This window comes from Sinocyclocheilus anshuiensis, unplaced genomic scaffold (assembly GCF_001515605.1).
Source record: "Sinocyclocheilus anshuiensis isolate Anshui unplaced genomic scaffold, SAMN03320099.WGS_v1.1 scaffold723, whole genome shotgun sequence".
In the NCBI taxonomy this organism is placed as follows: domain Eukaryota; kingdom Metazoa; phylum Chordata; class Actinopteri; order Cypriniformes; family Cyprinidae; genus Sinocyclocheilus; species Sinocyclocheilus anshuiensis.
In genome coordinates, this window is record NW_015551048.1 from 540605 (window position 1) to 554825 (window position 14221).

Below are 14221 nucleotides of genomic sequence, written 5' to 3' on the forward strand. Positions count from 1 at the left end.
TGGTGTGGATCTGACCAGTTGTTTGCATGTTTGGTAATAAAAAAAACACAAAGAAGCTGCTGTCACTAAACAGAGAATGTATCATTGGATAGTGAAGGTTATCTCTTGGCTTATGAGGCGCATGGTTTGACTTCGCCTCTAGGGGTGCATGCTCATTCACGAGAGCAATGGCGTCTTCTCAGGCTCTCTTTAAAGGGTCTTTGTTGGAAGAAATCTGTGCTGCGGCGGGATGGTACTCTCCCAGCACTTCGTCAAGTATACAGTGTGGATGTAAGGTTGGCTCCTGGCTCCTGGGTCTTTTCCGCTTGAGCAGACGCTTTCCCTGGTCTTCCAGCTATCTGAGGTACGTCAGGCGTTATGGTATAGCGTTCCCATAGCGACCGCTGTCGCAGCATTGAAGTGAACCTATGAATGGGAACGTCTCGGTTACGTATGTAACCTTGGTTCCCTAAATAGGGAACAAGATGCTGCGATGCGGGCCATTCCGTACCTTCGATAGCGCTTCCTTCATCATGTAAAATCTGATGAAATAGCGCGCAGCACGCTGATATGAGCATACGTGACGTATGCGCGGGGCGGTGCTAAAGTGCTATTGGCCAATGAATAGGCGTGAAGGTATAAGGGCTTCAGACATTCGTCACACCAAAGGTGTTCCCATAGCGACCGCTGTCTCAGCATCTCGTTCCCTATTCAGGGACCAAGGTTACATATGTAACCGAGACGTTTTTTTTCACTAAACGCAATCTTATACAAGTAGCGTGTTTTAACAATGCAGCAAACATTTTTAAATATCTTTAAAAATACTTTAATGTCTTTAAAGTGTTAATAGATTTTTTCTTTTGTTTAGTAGCCTACATTTGGCAAAAATCTAAAAAAGATGATGCTCTATTGGCTGTGACTAAGCGCAGCGGGTTAAGATACCAGATCTCTTCTACTCGAACCGGTTTCAGAGTGGTAATAATACAGAGGAACGCAGGAACAGAAATGTTAAAATATGGATTCTGCTCTGAGTGAACCAACTACATTTTTTGTTTTCGTTTTCAAGCCCTGAAATGCTATTTAGTTTTAGTCATATTTTAGTCATCTGAATTGTTTTTAGTTTTAGTCTAGTTTTAGTCGACTAAATATCATTTTCAGTGCCCCTCCCTATTAAACTGGTTAAATGTAAATTAATTTAATCCTACCCTGCGGTACATGAATTCTGGATGTTGTCATCTGCAATCGTGATGGTCGTAACATGAGGCTTCTCCCGCTTGCATTGTGATCTGTAAACCCTTGCTACCAAATTAATCTTATTACCCACCATATTTATTTTAAAATCTTTTATATATCCCTCCATGGCATATTTAAGTCCCGTTTGAATGTTGGTTCTTCTGTGTCCAAAATGTATCAAAAACATCTTGGGACAAGGTTATCACACTGACAGGTGTCACTTCGCAACTCCGTTTGTTTGTCAGAGTGAGCAACAGTAACTAAGGGGGATGGGGCTTACACAAAGTCCCTTTAAGGCAAGTCATGTCACTCGGCAGCCATCTTTGAAATGCCTCTCGGGCATGCAAGTGCAACTTCTATCTCTTTGAATGGGAAAACATCAAATTCTACAAAATGGTTCACTAAGCTTGCGATTAAATTTCATATTTGAAATCACCAAAGAAATCTGATATCGACTGTGTCATAGATGTTGTTTATTTTGCTCAAATAGCGTTATCAAAAGCTTATTAATCAGGCTAGATCAGCCAGTGCGCATGCGCAGTCCTGAGCGCATGTCTCAAAACGCTGACTGTTTCCATAGCAACCGGGACTTCTAATGGCAGCTGCAGTGACGCGCTGACTTTACCATTAGCAATTGGCTCCTTCATTCAGAAGGCGGGGCTTCCTGCGATTGAGTGGCCATATTGAGCGTTGCATTTTTCCCCATTCAAAACTATACGAGTGACACGTCTTGGGTATTCTATAGTCTTTGGCAGCATCCACCTAGATGATGCGACGGCAGCCATAGTGCGCCACAACTACCACCACACACACCAGCTTATTGGTGGAGAGGAGACAGAGTGATGAAGCCAATCAGCAGATATGGGGATGGTTAGGAGGCCATGGGTTACACCCCTACTCTTTTACGAGAAGTGTCATGGGATTTTTAATGACAACAGAGAGTCAGGACCTCGGTTTAATGTCTCATCCGAAGGTTGGTATTTCTATAAATAAATTTAGATTCATCTTTAGGGCTACTAAAGTGATTCAGTCAATAGTAGTGAGTGATTTTCTGTCTATCTTTTGTTGCTTGATTAACATCAATGGCTGGACAATAGCAACTAAATTAGGCTGCTATCCCTTTAAAACCGAATGCACGGATGCATTGTTGGACCCTTTTCACAAGACTGTGATGACGTGTTAAATGGTCATCAGCATCGTAAATCCTCGAAAGTTTTTCATATTTGTATTTTTTTTAAATGTATCTACATTTATAACACTATTCTTTGTATTGTATCACCTTTGCATCAAATTACAAAAAAAACAGTTAACGCTAATGCGAGGGTGTTTCTAATGCACTATGGGAGGGACGGATTGTTCTCTCTTCTGACTGCCGTTATCAGTCTCTCTGAATTTTTTTCCTTTTTATTGAAAGTCATGAAAACACGCTATGAAGCGACGAGAATACTTTTTGTACGTGAAGGAAACAAAAATAACGACTTTATTCAACAATGTGTCTCCTCTGTGTCTCTCCGCATCACCGTAGTGCCATTTTGGAGAATATGAGCTGAACGCAGGCATCTTACACTCTTCTGTAGCCGCGCCACAAGGATACGTTTTCTACGTGTATTTACGCTTTGATTTAAAAGAAAACAGCGCATAAAGTCGTTATTTTTGTTTCCTTCGCGTACAAAAAGTATTCTCGTCGCTTCATAACGTTACGGTTGAACCACTGATGGCAGATGGACTATTCTGACGATGCTTTTCAGACTTTTCTGGACCTTGACAGTGTAATTTACTTGGCAGTCAATGGGACAGTCACAAGCCTCCCGGTTTTCATCCAAAATATCTTAAATTGTGTTCTGAAGACTAACAAAGCTTTTACGGGTTTGGAACGACATGGGGGTAAGTGATTAATGACAAAATTTTAATTTTGGGGTGGAGTATCCCTTTAACTTAATGATTGCTATCGGGATGTGAAGAGACTTTCAACCAGCATAACAAAAAATGTTTCTGAAGACAATCACCTATTGCACCTTTAAGACGTAATCGACTGTGTTTACGTGAATACTCGTCAAAACAGACAATTCAACATCATTTTGTGTGTAATTCTCCGTTCATGCGACGCGAAAGAGTACTTGTGTGCTGTGTGAGACGTGCTTTCTGTGTGTGTATGCTTTGGTGTCTGCGCTCAGAAAACCGGACCGAATTGAGTTTTCTTGCGTCGTCAAATTTATCCATGTCTGCTCTTCTCTTACTCCCACATATTGACATTTTTTAACGTTTTATGAGACGTGCAGCAAGTGTATGTTAGCATATGTCCCGCAGGATGATACAGTTCAAATGTACGCATCTAACCTCCTAACCATGCAGCAGATTCGTTCTGAATGAATCTCTTCCCAAATCCAGGTGGGATCCCTAACATTTTTGTCTCGTTTTTTATTCATTGACGAAAATGTCAATAGATTTTCGTCATTGTTTTTGTCCTTCAAAATGAGTTTTAGATCGTTATCGTCTCGTTTTCGTCGGAGAAAACATGTCGTTGACAAATTATGACAAAAATTATTCGTCAACGAAATTAACACTGTAATGGAGCAATCTGAAGGCATGAACATGTACAATTTTCTAACAGCAAGAGCAAACACCTTTAACAAGTTTAACAATTTTTTGATGTTTTTAATGTTTAAGTCTCTTATGATCACCAAGGCTGCATTTATTTGATCAAAACACAGTAAAACAGTAATGCAGTTAATGTAATTTTAACATTTAAAAATGTAATTTATCCCTGTGATCAAAGCTGAATTTTCAGCATCATTAGTCACATGATCCTTCAGAAATCACTCTTAAATGCTGATTTGCTGCACAAGAAACATTTTAAATGATCAATGTTGAAAATTGTGCTGCTTCATATTTTTTTGGAAACCATTAAACTTTTTTCAGGATTATTTGATGTATAGAAAATTTAAAAAATGCATTTATTTGAAATAGAAGTCTTTTGTAACAATGCAAGTCTTTACTGTAACTGTGTTTTCAGCGATTTAACAATTGAATGCATCCTTGCTTAATAAAAAGTATTCCTTTTTCAAAAAAAAAAAAATTTACCCCGACCATTTGAGCGGTAGTGTGTGGTGCCGCTGTCGTAGAACACGCATGCGCTGCACCTTGTTTACGAGCAGAGGAAAGCACGCACATGTGTCATGGTACTTTCCATAATGACGGCGGACGGGATGAGGAGGAGAAGAATTGCTGAATAAAGTCATTAATATTGTTTTCTTTGCACACAAAAAGTATTCTTGTAGCTTCATAAAATTACGGCTGAACCCCTGATGTCACATGGACTATTTTTACAATGTTCTTGGTACCTTTCTGGGCCTTGAACGTGGTAGGACCCTAGCTGTCTATGGAGGTTCAGAAAGCTCTCAGATGTCATCAGAAATATCTTAATTTGTGTTCCGAAGATGAACCGAGGTCTTCCGGGTTTGGAACGACATGAGGGTGAGTAATTAATGACAGAATTTTCATTTTTGGGTGAACTATCCCTTTAAAGACCTATTTTGCTGCATGTTTACAATCCTATTTATCATAAGAATTCATATTTAAAACAACTTGTGTTTTATAACAATTTAATCATTCAGATTAGTAAAGATGACCAATCATAAAAATTACAGTAGTGAAAATCAAATAAAAAAACACAGGTAAGGTTGTCCAGAACCCTCCTGTACTTTAATCTGTGCTTTAAACCTTTCGAAAAGTATGAAACGTCGTCACAACTTGATGATATAACCTTCTACCCAGTCGTTTGGCAGGGATTGTGCTTGTTGCTCTGCAGATGCTGCCAGTACTGGATGAGCTCATTGGGATGAAACCCATGAGAGGTGATCAGGTTGCTGTACCTACAGCTAGAGTAGGGCGCTCGCCAGTGATTGAACAGCAGTTCATTTGGTGGTGGCGTTGGTTCTATCTTCAGTTTAGCTAGACATATACCCACGTAAACATCTTCTAAATGCAGTCTGGGTACGGTCAGAGATGCCACGTATATCCTTCGAGCCACATCGCCTGAGAATACGTATCCAGTCCCAGAACAAAAGGTGGGGTATCGCCTACCAGGGTACACTTCTAGGGGCATGTACCATTTACTCTCTTTGTTTCGGTTTGGGGAGAAGTCTAACATGTGAAGTCCTGTGAAATACTTCTGTCTTAGTTGCCCTTCCGGCTTTAGGAGTTTTTCTATGAGGTATTCGGTGTTGACAAACATATCACTGTCTGTCTTCATGACATATTTGGCCTCGGGACAGTACTTTGTGATCCAGTACATCCCCATCAGCGTTTTCAGGGTAAGGTTGTTGTAAGTATCCCTGTAATCTTGCTGGATGATATCATGATATCGATGACTTTCTAACTCTATTGTGTGCTGCAGTTTGCTGCCATTTCTTTGGGTGTCTTTATTTACACCTATGAAAAAAAGGTGGACGAAACCCAAACCCCCAGCCACGCTTTCATTGGCCCATGTTTTCCTGATGGCATCCCTGGCGTCTGTTTTCTTGGGCTCAACTGCAATCAAAAGCACTAAGAAAGGAGCTCGCGGCAGACATGCGTTCGGCTCGTTGAGGATGTACATGTAAGGCTCAACTCTAAGTATCCACGCCGCTGTCATCTTTTCGCTCGAACTGATGTTCAAAAGCAAGGAGCTTTCCAACCCCTGCTGCAAACTTTCATCTGAAGCTGAGATGACATTTTCATTTGATGGTAGTGGAGTAGGGGACTCTTTAATCTCCCTCAACTTGTTGGGATTTTGGATTTTGTGTGGAAAAAGCCAGTGACCCTGAATAACGAGGCCTACCACAAACACGAGCACAATGAGGAAAAGGGCCACACTGTGCCTCAGCTTCCATCGCATGATCTCTTTGGGTTCGTTGGATTTGTCAAGCCTCCCAGAGTAAACAGCGAGTCCAGATATGTGGAAACCTGCAAATAAAAAAGAGAACAATTTTTATTGACTTATGATACTGCACAAAATGTGCAATATTTTAATTATGTGTAATAGATTTAAATGTGGCATTTTCAAATGGAGCTCAGTGTGCTACACTTTTCTTGGTATACATAAACATTGTGGATGGACCAGTTCCACCCTGGTCCTTGTGGAATCAACTTTGTGCAAGTGTGAAACATGTTTTTGTGCTGCTTTCAGTACTAAAACTTTTAAATGATCATCTCATGTAGTTTGCATCCATCAGGCTTCAAATAAAAACACAAAGCAAATGAGACCAAATTAGTTGTTCACTAAAATGATCATGTGCTACAGCTGAAAATCCTTAATGTCACAACATATAAGTGAAGTTAAAAATTTGACAAATCTTTATTTGTCAAATTCCCAGACATGATTAAATATATTGCCGTCCATTTAAAAAGAAGAAACATTTTTAAGACAATTTGTAGTGTAATATTTCAATATCATAGAAGCACATTTATTGTTGTACTACCCTAATGTGCTCAACTGCAGAATTTAGCCTATAGTAGTTCATAGTATTTTTCACTGCAGTATTGCTATTTTACAGTTTATTCAAATAATATATTATAAAATATATTTTGCAGGCACAGTGCACCAATCAACAACTGCTTGCTTGTGTACACCAGAAAGCAGTTTTATGTGTCCTCAGTGTACAAAAACACAAATGCTGTGAACACTTTTGAGCTGATATATTATTAATATTTTAAAGTGTTTACTTGGTTGTAGTTTTAGTTCTACAAAACATTGCACTTTAGAGTTTAAACAAAACAGTTCACACAAACAGTGTTTTAAAGGTTAGAAGGAAATCTGTTTATTATAGAAATATTATTATTATAATTGTTGCTACTACAGCCTTTGTGTTGTCTGGTTTGACGTACCTTTCTCTTGGACTGAATGAGATGCTCGCTGTTCGTCAGTCCTGTTGCAGATAGATGCTGTGGGCTTTGCCATTGTATCTTTTTATAGCTCTTGTCATTTAAGTCTCTACCTCATCCTATGGTTTGCCACTCCTTTTCTTTACAGTCTGAGTGCAAAGAAGATATTTTTACTTGAATAATGATCAGCGATGCACACCTGACTCAGACTTAGCAACATCAAGCACTGCAAGCAAATTGCAGGTTTAGTAGCCCCAGCACACCATTTATGTGCTCTTTTATATTTGTAAACCTTATTATTTTAATCTCTCTCTCTCTCTCTCTCTCTCTCTCTCTCAGTTTTAACTTTACCACTCCATACTATGGGATTGTATGGATAAAGTCAATAATTAGTCAACCTGATTTTGTTCTAAAGTCGTATTACCTTATTTTACCATACCTTTACAAAAATCATGCTTGCACCTGTCCATTTTAAATAACCACCTTTTTTTCTCAAATATAAAATAATCATAATCAATAATAATGTCATTAAATAATCCCATCCAACTCGTCCCATATTCTGAAGTTTTCTTAAGGCATACTGTAGGGTTTGCTGACAAACAAACCGAAAATATAATCTCTTATTAAGCAACAATCTTCGCACACAAGTGAAACATTTAGAGAAATCGAGATTAATAATAAAACCATGACATGAAACACAAGGCCTGTAAACCTGAAAAGACATTCAGCTGTCACATGAATGAATAATGTATAGAAAGCTATACCTAACCCAATTATTCTTTTTTATTTGTATTCATAATTAAAACAGCGTCCATTTACACTAAATGCAACTAGCCTGCCTTGTTGGCAGAGGCTATTTAACTCCGCCCACCAACACCATCTAGTTGGGCTAGACAACATTACAAAAGACAGCTGTCAAACAACAGCTCTAGTGTTGTAGATGGTAAAGCACTGTTTTATAATGTACTGAGGTGCAGATATTTGTCACTATTTGCAATAGGTAGTATAAATAAGTTCATGCTTCAGTTCAGTTGCTGCCTTAAATTAGGGCTGCCAGCTTTTGAGTTCAACTTGGAGTGGGAATGCCCACAGTGGGTGGGGGGTTTGGTTGGAGTTGTTTTGTTCCAAATAGATAGATCGATAGATAGATAGATAAGCCCCCCAGTAGGGGCTTGTGATGGCACTGAGGAGACAGAGACGTGCGCGAACTTGCCTTTTATAACATATTTCCGCTGTTCGATTAATTCAGCAAGCAGTAGTGCTTCCTCCTCCTGCCGTGTTCGGTTTTCTTTTGGAATCCATGGTGGCTGATTAAATGAGCATGGCATGGTACGCTGTGTAATACAACCTTCTCCTCCAGCACAATTCCCACGTTGAAGACCTCATGTAAAAAGGTGTACTGCAGTGCAACTTCATAGTCTATTACAAAGCCAACTTGCTTGCCCTTCATCTCACCATGAGCCTTTAAAATGGCAAAGTAATATTGTAAAAATTACACACAGTTGGTTATTATATACACTATACACTGAGGAAGTTCACTATACACTGAAATACTTGGGGGAAACACATATTTTTATATGTTGCTTATGTGAGTAAATGCTTCTCAAATGTGACCCTGGAGCACAAATCCAGTCATAAGTAGCACGGGTATATTTGTAGCAATAGCCAACAATACATTGTATGGGTCAAAATTATAGATTTTTCTTTTATGCCAAAAATAATTAGGATATTAAGTAAAGATCATGTTCCATGAAGATAGTTAGTAAATTTCCTACCGTAAATATATAAAAACTTAATTTTTGATTAGTAATATGCATTGCTAAGAACTTCATTTGGACAACTTTAAAGGCGATTTTCTCAATATTTTATTTTTTTTGCACCCTCAGATTTCAGATTTTCAAATAGTTGTATCTCAGCCAAATATTGTCCTATCCTAACAAACCATGCATCAATGGAACTCTTATTTATTCAGCTTTCAGATGATGTATACATCTCAATTTCGAGAAATTTACCATGACTGGTTTTGTGGTCCAGGGTCACAAATAACAAACGAGGGGCTTTTTTTTCATGTCAGCACCCAGATACCCAAGTTACCCAATTCAGATTATTTTTTCCTTCCATGTGGCACAGATCACATATGACCCATGAACGTGTAAACAGGAAAAAAGCACATGGATTCCGATATTCACAGATTGGTTTCAGGCCTCAGTCATACGTGTGTGTGTGGTAGGTTTAGGGAAGTTTTTCCTGCCTGTATGTGGTTGGTGAGTTCGTTCATCAATTACCCTACCAGTGGGCAATATTTTTAGATATTTTGGCTGGAAACAAGACAAAAAAACTAAGAAAAGCATTTTTTGCAGTGCATTTTTTGGAGAGTTTGTCTAATTTGTCCTAGTTTTGTTTTAAAGGCACAATATGTAAGTTTTCGCCACTAGTGTGTAATTGGTTATAATGCGCAACACTGTAAAAACGCGTAAAAAAAATCATGGTGCACTTTTCGTTTTCATTTTCAGTTTTTTCGCGATAGCCGTAATGGATTTAGTTTAACTGTACTGCAGCATTTGTGTCCGTGTGTTGCCATAGTTTCTACAAGCGGAAACTGAGGATATGCGGATATTACATCATTGATAGGCGACAATGACCAGGGACGAGTCATTATTTAAAGGTGCTATTTAAAACATGGCTATTTAAATAATTATATACCTACACTTGCAATCAGTGGTATTCATGTAGCTTCTTTATGTTCCTTTTGTAATATTATGTAATATTCAGAAGTTACCATGTTGGTATTCCTTTGTTGTAAAAAAAAATTGTACAAATTTGTACAAAAAATGTACAATTTACTTCTAAATGTGCTTCTGGTATACTAAACTGGTATACCTATACTTAAATTCTGCTAAATTGGAACAACTAATTTTGTACTTAATGCACTTTAATTTCGCAGTAGTGCTGAAGTCCAACTAAAGATATGCTTAAGTATTGTCACAAATCCTGTCCGTGGCCTTCCGTCCGATTGCCACCAGAGATCGTTCTTCCATTACATTGACTCTCCTATTACACAGGCTGTTACATGTCACCCCAGATTACATCTCCCATGTTCCATTGCATTAATTACGCACTCACCTGCAGCCAATCACACACACTTTAAATACGAGGCCCTAACCACCATTCAGGGCCGAGTATTGTCTAGCGTTTATCGCTCTCCTAGTGATAGCTACTTTACGGAGCCAATCTAGTTTCCCTAGTCTTAGTTCCTAGTTTAATCTAGTCTTGCTCATTGCCTGTTTTCCCGTGTTTTGATCCTAGCCCGTGTATCTCGTTTCTGTGTGTTCTCTGCCTGCCTTGGATTTTGGCTTGCTGTATGCTTCTCGCCTGGATTCTAGCCTGTTTTGGATTACCCCTTTGCCTCGCCCTTTGGATTACGCTCGCCGTCGATTGACCCACGCCTGTTTACCGGACTACTCTTTGTCTTGTCTTCAACATACCTGTTTGCCATTGTCTGACCCATGCCTGTTTTTGACCACGTCTTTTAATGAAAGCTTTGCATATGGATCCGCACGTCTCTCTCAGTCGCCCCGTTTCAAGTATATTTGATTGTGCTAAAGTGCTCTTTTGAAAGTACCATTCTTCAGGAATCTCTTTTTGATGATGGACATGAACTATTATCTCCACTGTGGGATGAGTGGAAAACTTCCAAGTCAAATTTAGATAAGACCTATTTACATGGCATAACGTTATCTGAATATCTTCTTGGTAAGATGATGGTGATTTTTAAAAGGCTTGGACTGACATCTTGGAAAGATGTTCTTTTACATTTATGGCGGCGACGATGACTTTTTTTACAGAAGGGGGAAACAGTTCTTGAAACTGATTTGAACAGAATTGAAACAGCATTAAAATAAAATATGGAGGATCATCATCTTTTCTTCACCACTTTAAATGTCTAAAACAGAAAGCCTTGCAGGCTTATGAGGAGCTACAAGTGAGGAAACAAGACAAAGTTGATAAAGATTAACATGACTGTTCTGTGGTGTATGTGCATATGTGAAAAGTCAAAATGGATATATTAACTTCCTCATATCCGTCATCTGGTCCTGCTCCCAAACTAAGAGGGAAATGTAATCTATCGACGTGAGACAAGAAAGAACAGCTCATCTTATTCCCTCTCTTTAAGTTCTTCAATATCAGGATGCCACAGGGAATATCAGCCTTAACATAAACCTGTGGAACAAGCAAGATGGTAGAACCTGAACTATCCGTTTTATAAATTGACAGTCACTACTGATGGGCTACTCCTAATGCAGAAATTAAAATTTTATGTGAAGCTGCTTTGCAAAGATTTGTATTATGAAAAGCACTATACAAATAAATGTGAATTGAATTGAATTAATAAAAAATGATGGTGTCATATTTGATCGTTGTTGTTGCTTTTTTCTTGTTAGGACTTTTCTCTCTTTTTTTTTATTTCCTTTTTTTGTTGATAGGAAGCCATTCCCACATTTAGAAGAGTAGCACCTGTTGCTGATTGTAACGGTGCAAAATGCAGTATGTGTCAGTGTTCTTGATGTCTGAAGAAGGCCTTGACTATGGCCGAAACCTCGCGTTTTTTGATCAATAAAATTGGAATTCTTTAAGAGTGAGTGTTGCACCCTTGGTAGAGCATCTGTTTTTAACACTTTTTCAGTTTAGACTATCTCATTTTCAACTTTGTTATAATTTAACTCAATTTTTTTTTGTCATTTGATATTTTGTCTCAGTAATGACTTATCTCAATTTTGACTCTTGACTGTCAGTTTTGACATGTCAATTTCAACATAATTGACTCACAATTTAGATTTTTTGTCATAATTTTGAATTTTATCCAAATTTTGACTATCAATTATGACATCAGTTTAAGTCAGTTTCAACTTTTTTTTTTTTGTTTGGACCTTTTATCCCATAGTTATGACATCTAATTTTTAATTTTTGTCATAATTCTGATTCATCAAAACATGATTATTTTCTCTTGTGTGATCAAAACCAGTCCTGCACACTTCACACACTCCTGTCATTATTTCCCCAAGATTATGGCTTTCAGCTGAATTTGTAACTATATGAGTAAAATTATTATATTTTTTGCTCCACAGAACAGTAAAAGCATATGGGTTTAGAGCAACACAAAACATGCAAATAATGACAGAATCTTTATTTTGGGTTGAAATATTACTTTAAGTAATTGTTGATATCCAGTGTTTTCAATATTTTTATTGGTAGATATTTTTGTGGTCTTTATAGGTGGGTTACACTGGCACTATGTATATAAATATAGTGGGATGTGAGAAATGCAGAATCATGCATTACTGCAGTTGGGTCTGGCAGGAATCCAGCAGCTGCCTAATGTAAGTTCCAGCCAGAAACAGAGAACTTTAACTGGATCACTGTCTGTGACCTTTGAACTCTGTGTGTCAGTCTGAGCATGAAGCGGGACAGGAGCGTGCTGGCAGGAACAAATACAGTACGATAAAGCAAAGGCTTTACATGCATTATTCTGAGCTGTGTATAGGTAATACATTAATGGCTTTCAGAGCTGGTTAACCTGATGCTGAAGAACAAGCATTACTCGTGTCACAGTGAAGATAAACAGCTGTTGTGATTGTGATCTCCATTCAGAGATTATTCTTTGTGTTCCTGTCTCTTATTTGTAAATCGCTCCTCATGCTGTTGTCAGAATTGTTCAGCTTTAATGAGACAGGATCTTTACGGATTATGTACCTGAAACCAAAACAAATACATAAATATAAGGTACAACCATTAGGCTGAATATCATGTCTAGGTCAAACTGCATCCTAAAAGCAACAGACAGCATGGATAATAAACAGAAATACAATATATAGAAATTAAATGTATACAAGAAACCTTTTTTAGAGCAGTAAGATTTGTTTTATAGTGTCATAGTTTTCTATTTTTCATAACAACTGACAATTAAGCAAATTTCACCTCTAAATTCTCATTCAAATAAAAAACACTCATACTGTAATTGCACTGTTTTAGGCAATCAATAAAATATAATATATGTGTGAATATATATAATATATATGATCATATTATTATAATATACTGTATTATTTATTATTATATGTAGTGTTAGCTGTACAGGATTTGGTAACACTTTATTTAGAGTGTCCACTTTAGACATTCTACAAACAGTAAGTAACTTTGCAGCTAAATGTCAACTAGCAGTCATTAGAGCATTAGTAGACTGTCTGCTTAATAACTTCTAACACTTTATTTTGATGGGTTCACTACATACAACATACTGACTATGAGAAACTTTATAAGTATGTGTCACTTTACAAGTATATGTCAACTTATTCTACTGACCCTAACCTAACAGACTACTCTGAGAGTTAGACAGGTAGTTGCAAATTAATGAGAATTAGATGACATGTAGTTGCAAAGTTACTTATAGTTATTAAAATGTCTAAAGTGGAATATCAAAATAAAGTGTAACCCAGGATTTAATTTAGTATGATTTGAATTATTTAAAACACAATAATAAAATTGTGTCTATTACAATGCAAAACTACTAAAATAGACTAAGTAAGAAAATAAGAAATCACAATTTTGCTAGAATTTGATGCAGTGTCCCAATGAAGTGCAATAGATTGAGCTTCACTTACACAATGTCATTGAGCTCCAGTCTTGTATCTGGTGACGGGTTGATTAAGGCATATGAGTGACTGCTCTGGTCATTATTCAGCTCATCTGGATTGAGAGACAAATGTTAACAATATAACTACAATCTTCTTCTAGAGTTGAGGTTCCCAACTCTGGCCCTCGAGGTCCACTTTTCTCCAGATTTAGACTCCAACCCTAATCAAATACACAATGACAAGCTCATCAAGGTGTTCAGGATCACTAGAAAGCTACAGGCAGGTGAGTTTAATCAAGGTTGGAACTAAACTCTGCAGGAGCGTGGACCTCGAGGGCCAGAGTTGAGAACCCCTGTTCTAGAGGTTTTCAGTCATTACAGTGTGTAATACTCCAGAACTCCAAAACCATTTAATGATAATGAGACTCTCAACTGAAAATAGGAGGTATGAAATCAAATAAATTTAAAAACAAATCTATATAGTGGAGATCAAAAGTAGAGAACAATTTAGGAACA

At 37.7% G+C, this 14221-nt stretch overlaps 2 protein-coding genes across 3 annotated transcripts in view; both read right to left on the minus strand.

Annotated features, from left to right (window-relative positions):
* Window positions 1-4978: 4978 nt before the first annotated feature.
* On the minus strand, window positions 4979-7150 carry LOC107661905 (beta-1,3-galactosyltransferase 2-like). The gene is made up of 2 exons (XM_016451693.1): window positions 7078-7150; window positions 4979-6156 (listed from the first exon to the last, which is right to left on the minus strand). The coding sequence occupies exons 1-2, from the start codon at window positions 7148-7150 to the stop codon at window positions 4979-4981; spliced, it is 1251 nt and encodes a 416-aa protein (XP_016307179.1).
* A 5120-nt stretch (window positions 7151-12270) lies between these two features.
* The window catches only part of kcnt2a (potassium channel, subfamily T, member 2a), a 33178-nt gene continuing 31227 nt past the window's right edge, over window positions 12271-14221 (minus strand). For both annotated transcript variants that reach the window (XM_016451699.1, XM_016451698.1), the window contains 2 exons: window positions 13734-13818; window positions 12271-12825 (listed from right to left, as the gene is read on the minus strand). In XM_016451699.1, the coding sequence (XP_016307185.1) occupies window positions 12720-12825; window positions 13734-13818 (191 nt within the window). In that variant the 3' untranslated portion in view covers window positions 12271-12719. The remainder of the gene's footprint in view (window positions 12826-13733; window positions 13819-14221) is intronic.

What these genes read in the sequence shown, in the direction of transcription:
- LOC107661905 (XM_016451693.1), bottom strand. Translation starts at nt 7,150, where the DNA reads ATGGCAAAGCCCACAGCATCTATCTGCAACAGGACTGACGAACAGCGA. An exon ending in TCATTCAGTCCAAGAGAAAG is followed by an intron (nt 6,157 to 7,077) that starts GTACGTCAAACC and finishes TTTTATTTGCAG; the next exon opens with GTTTCCACATATCTGGACTC.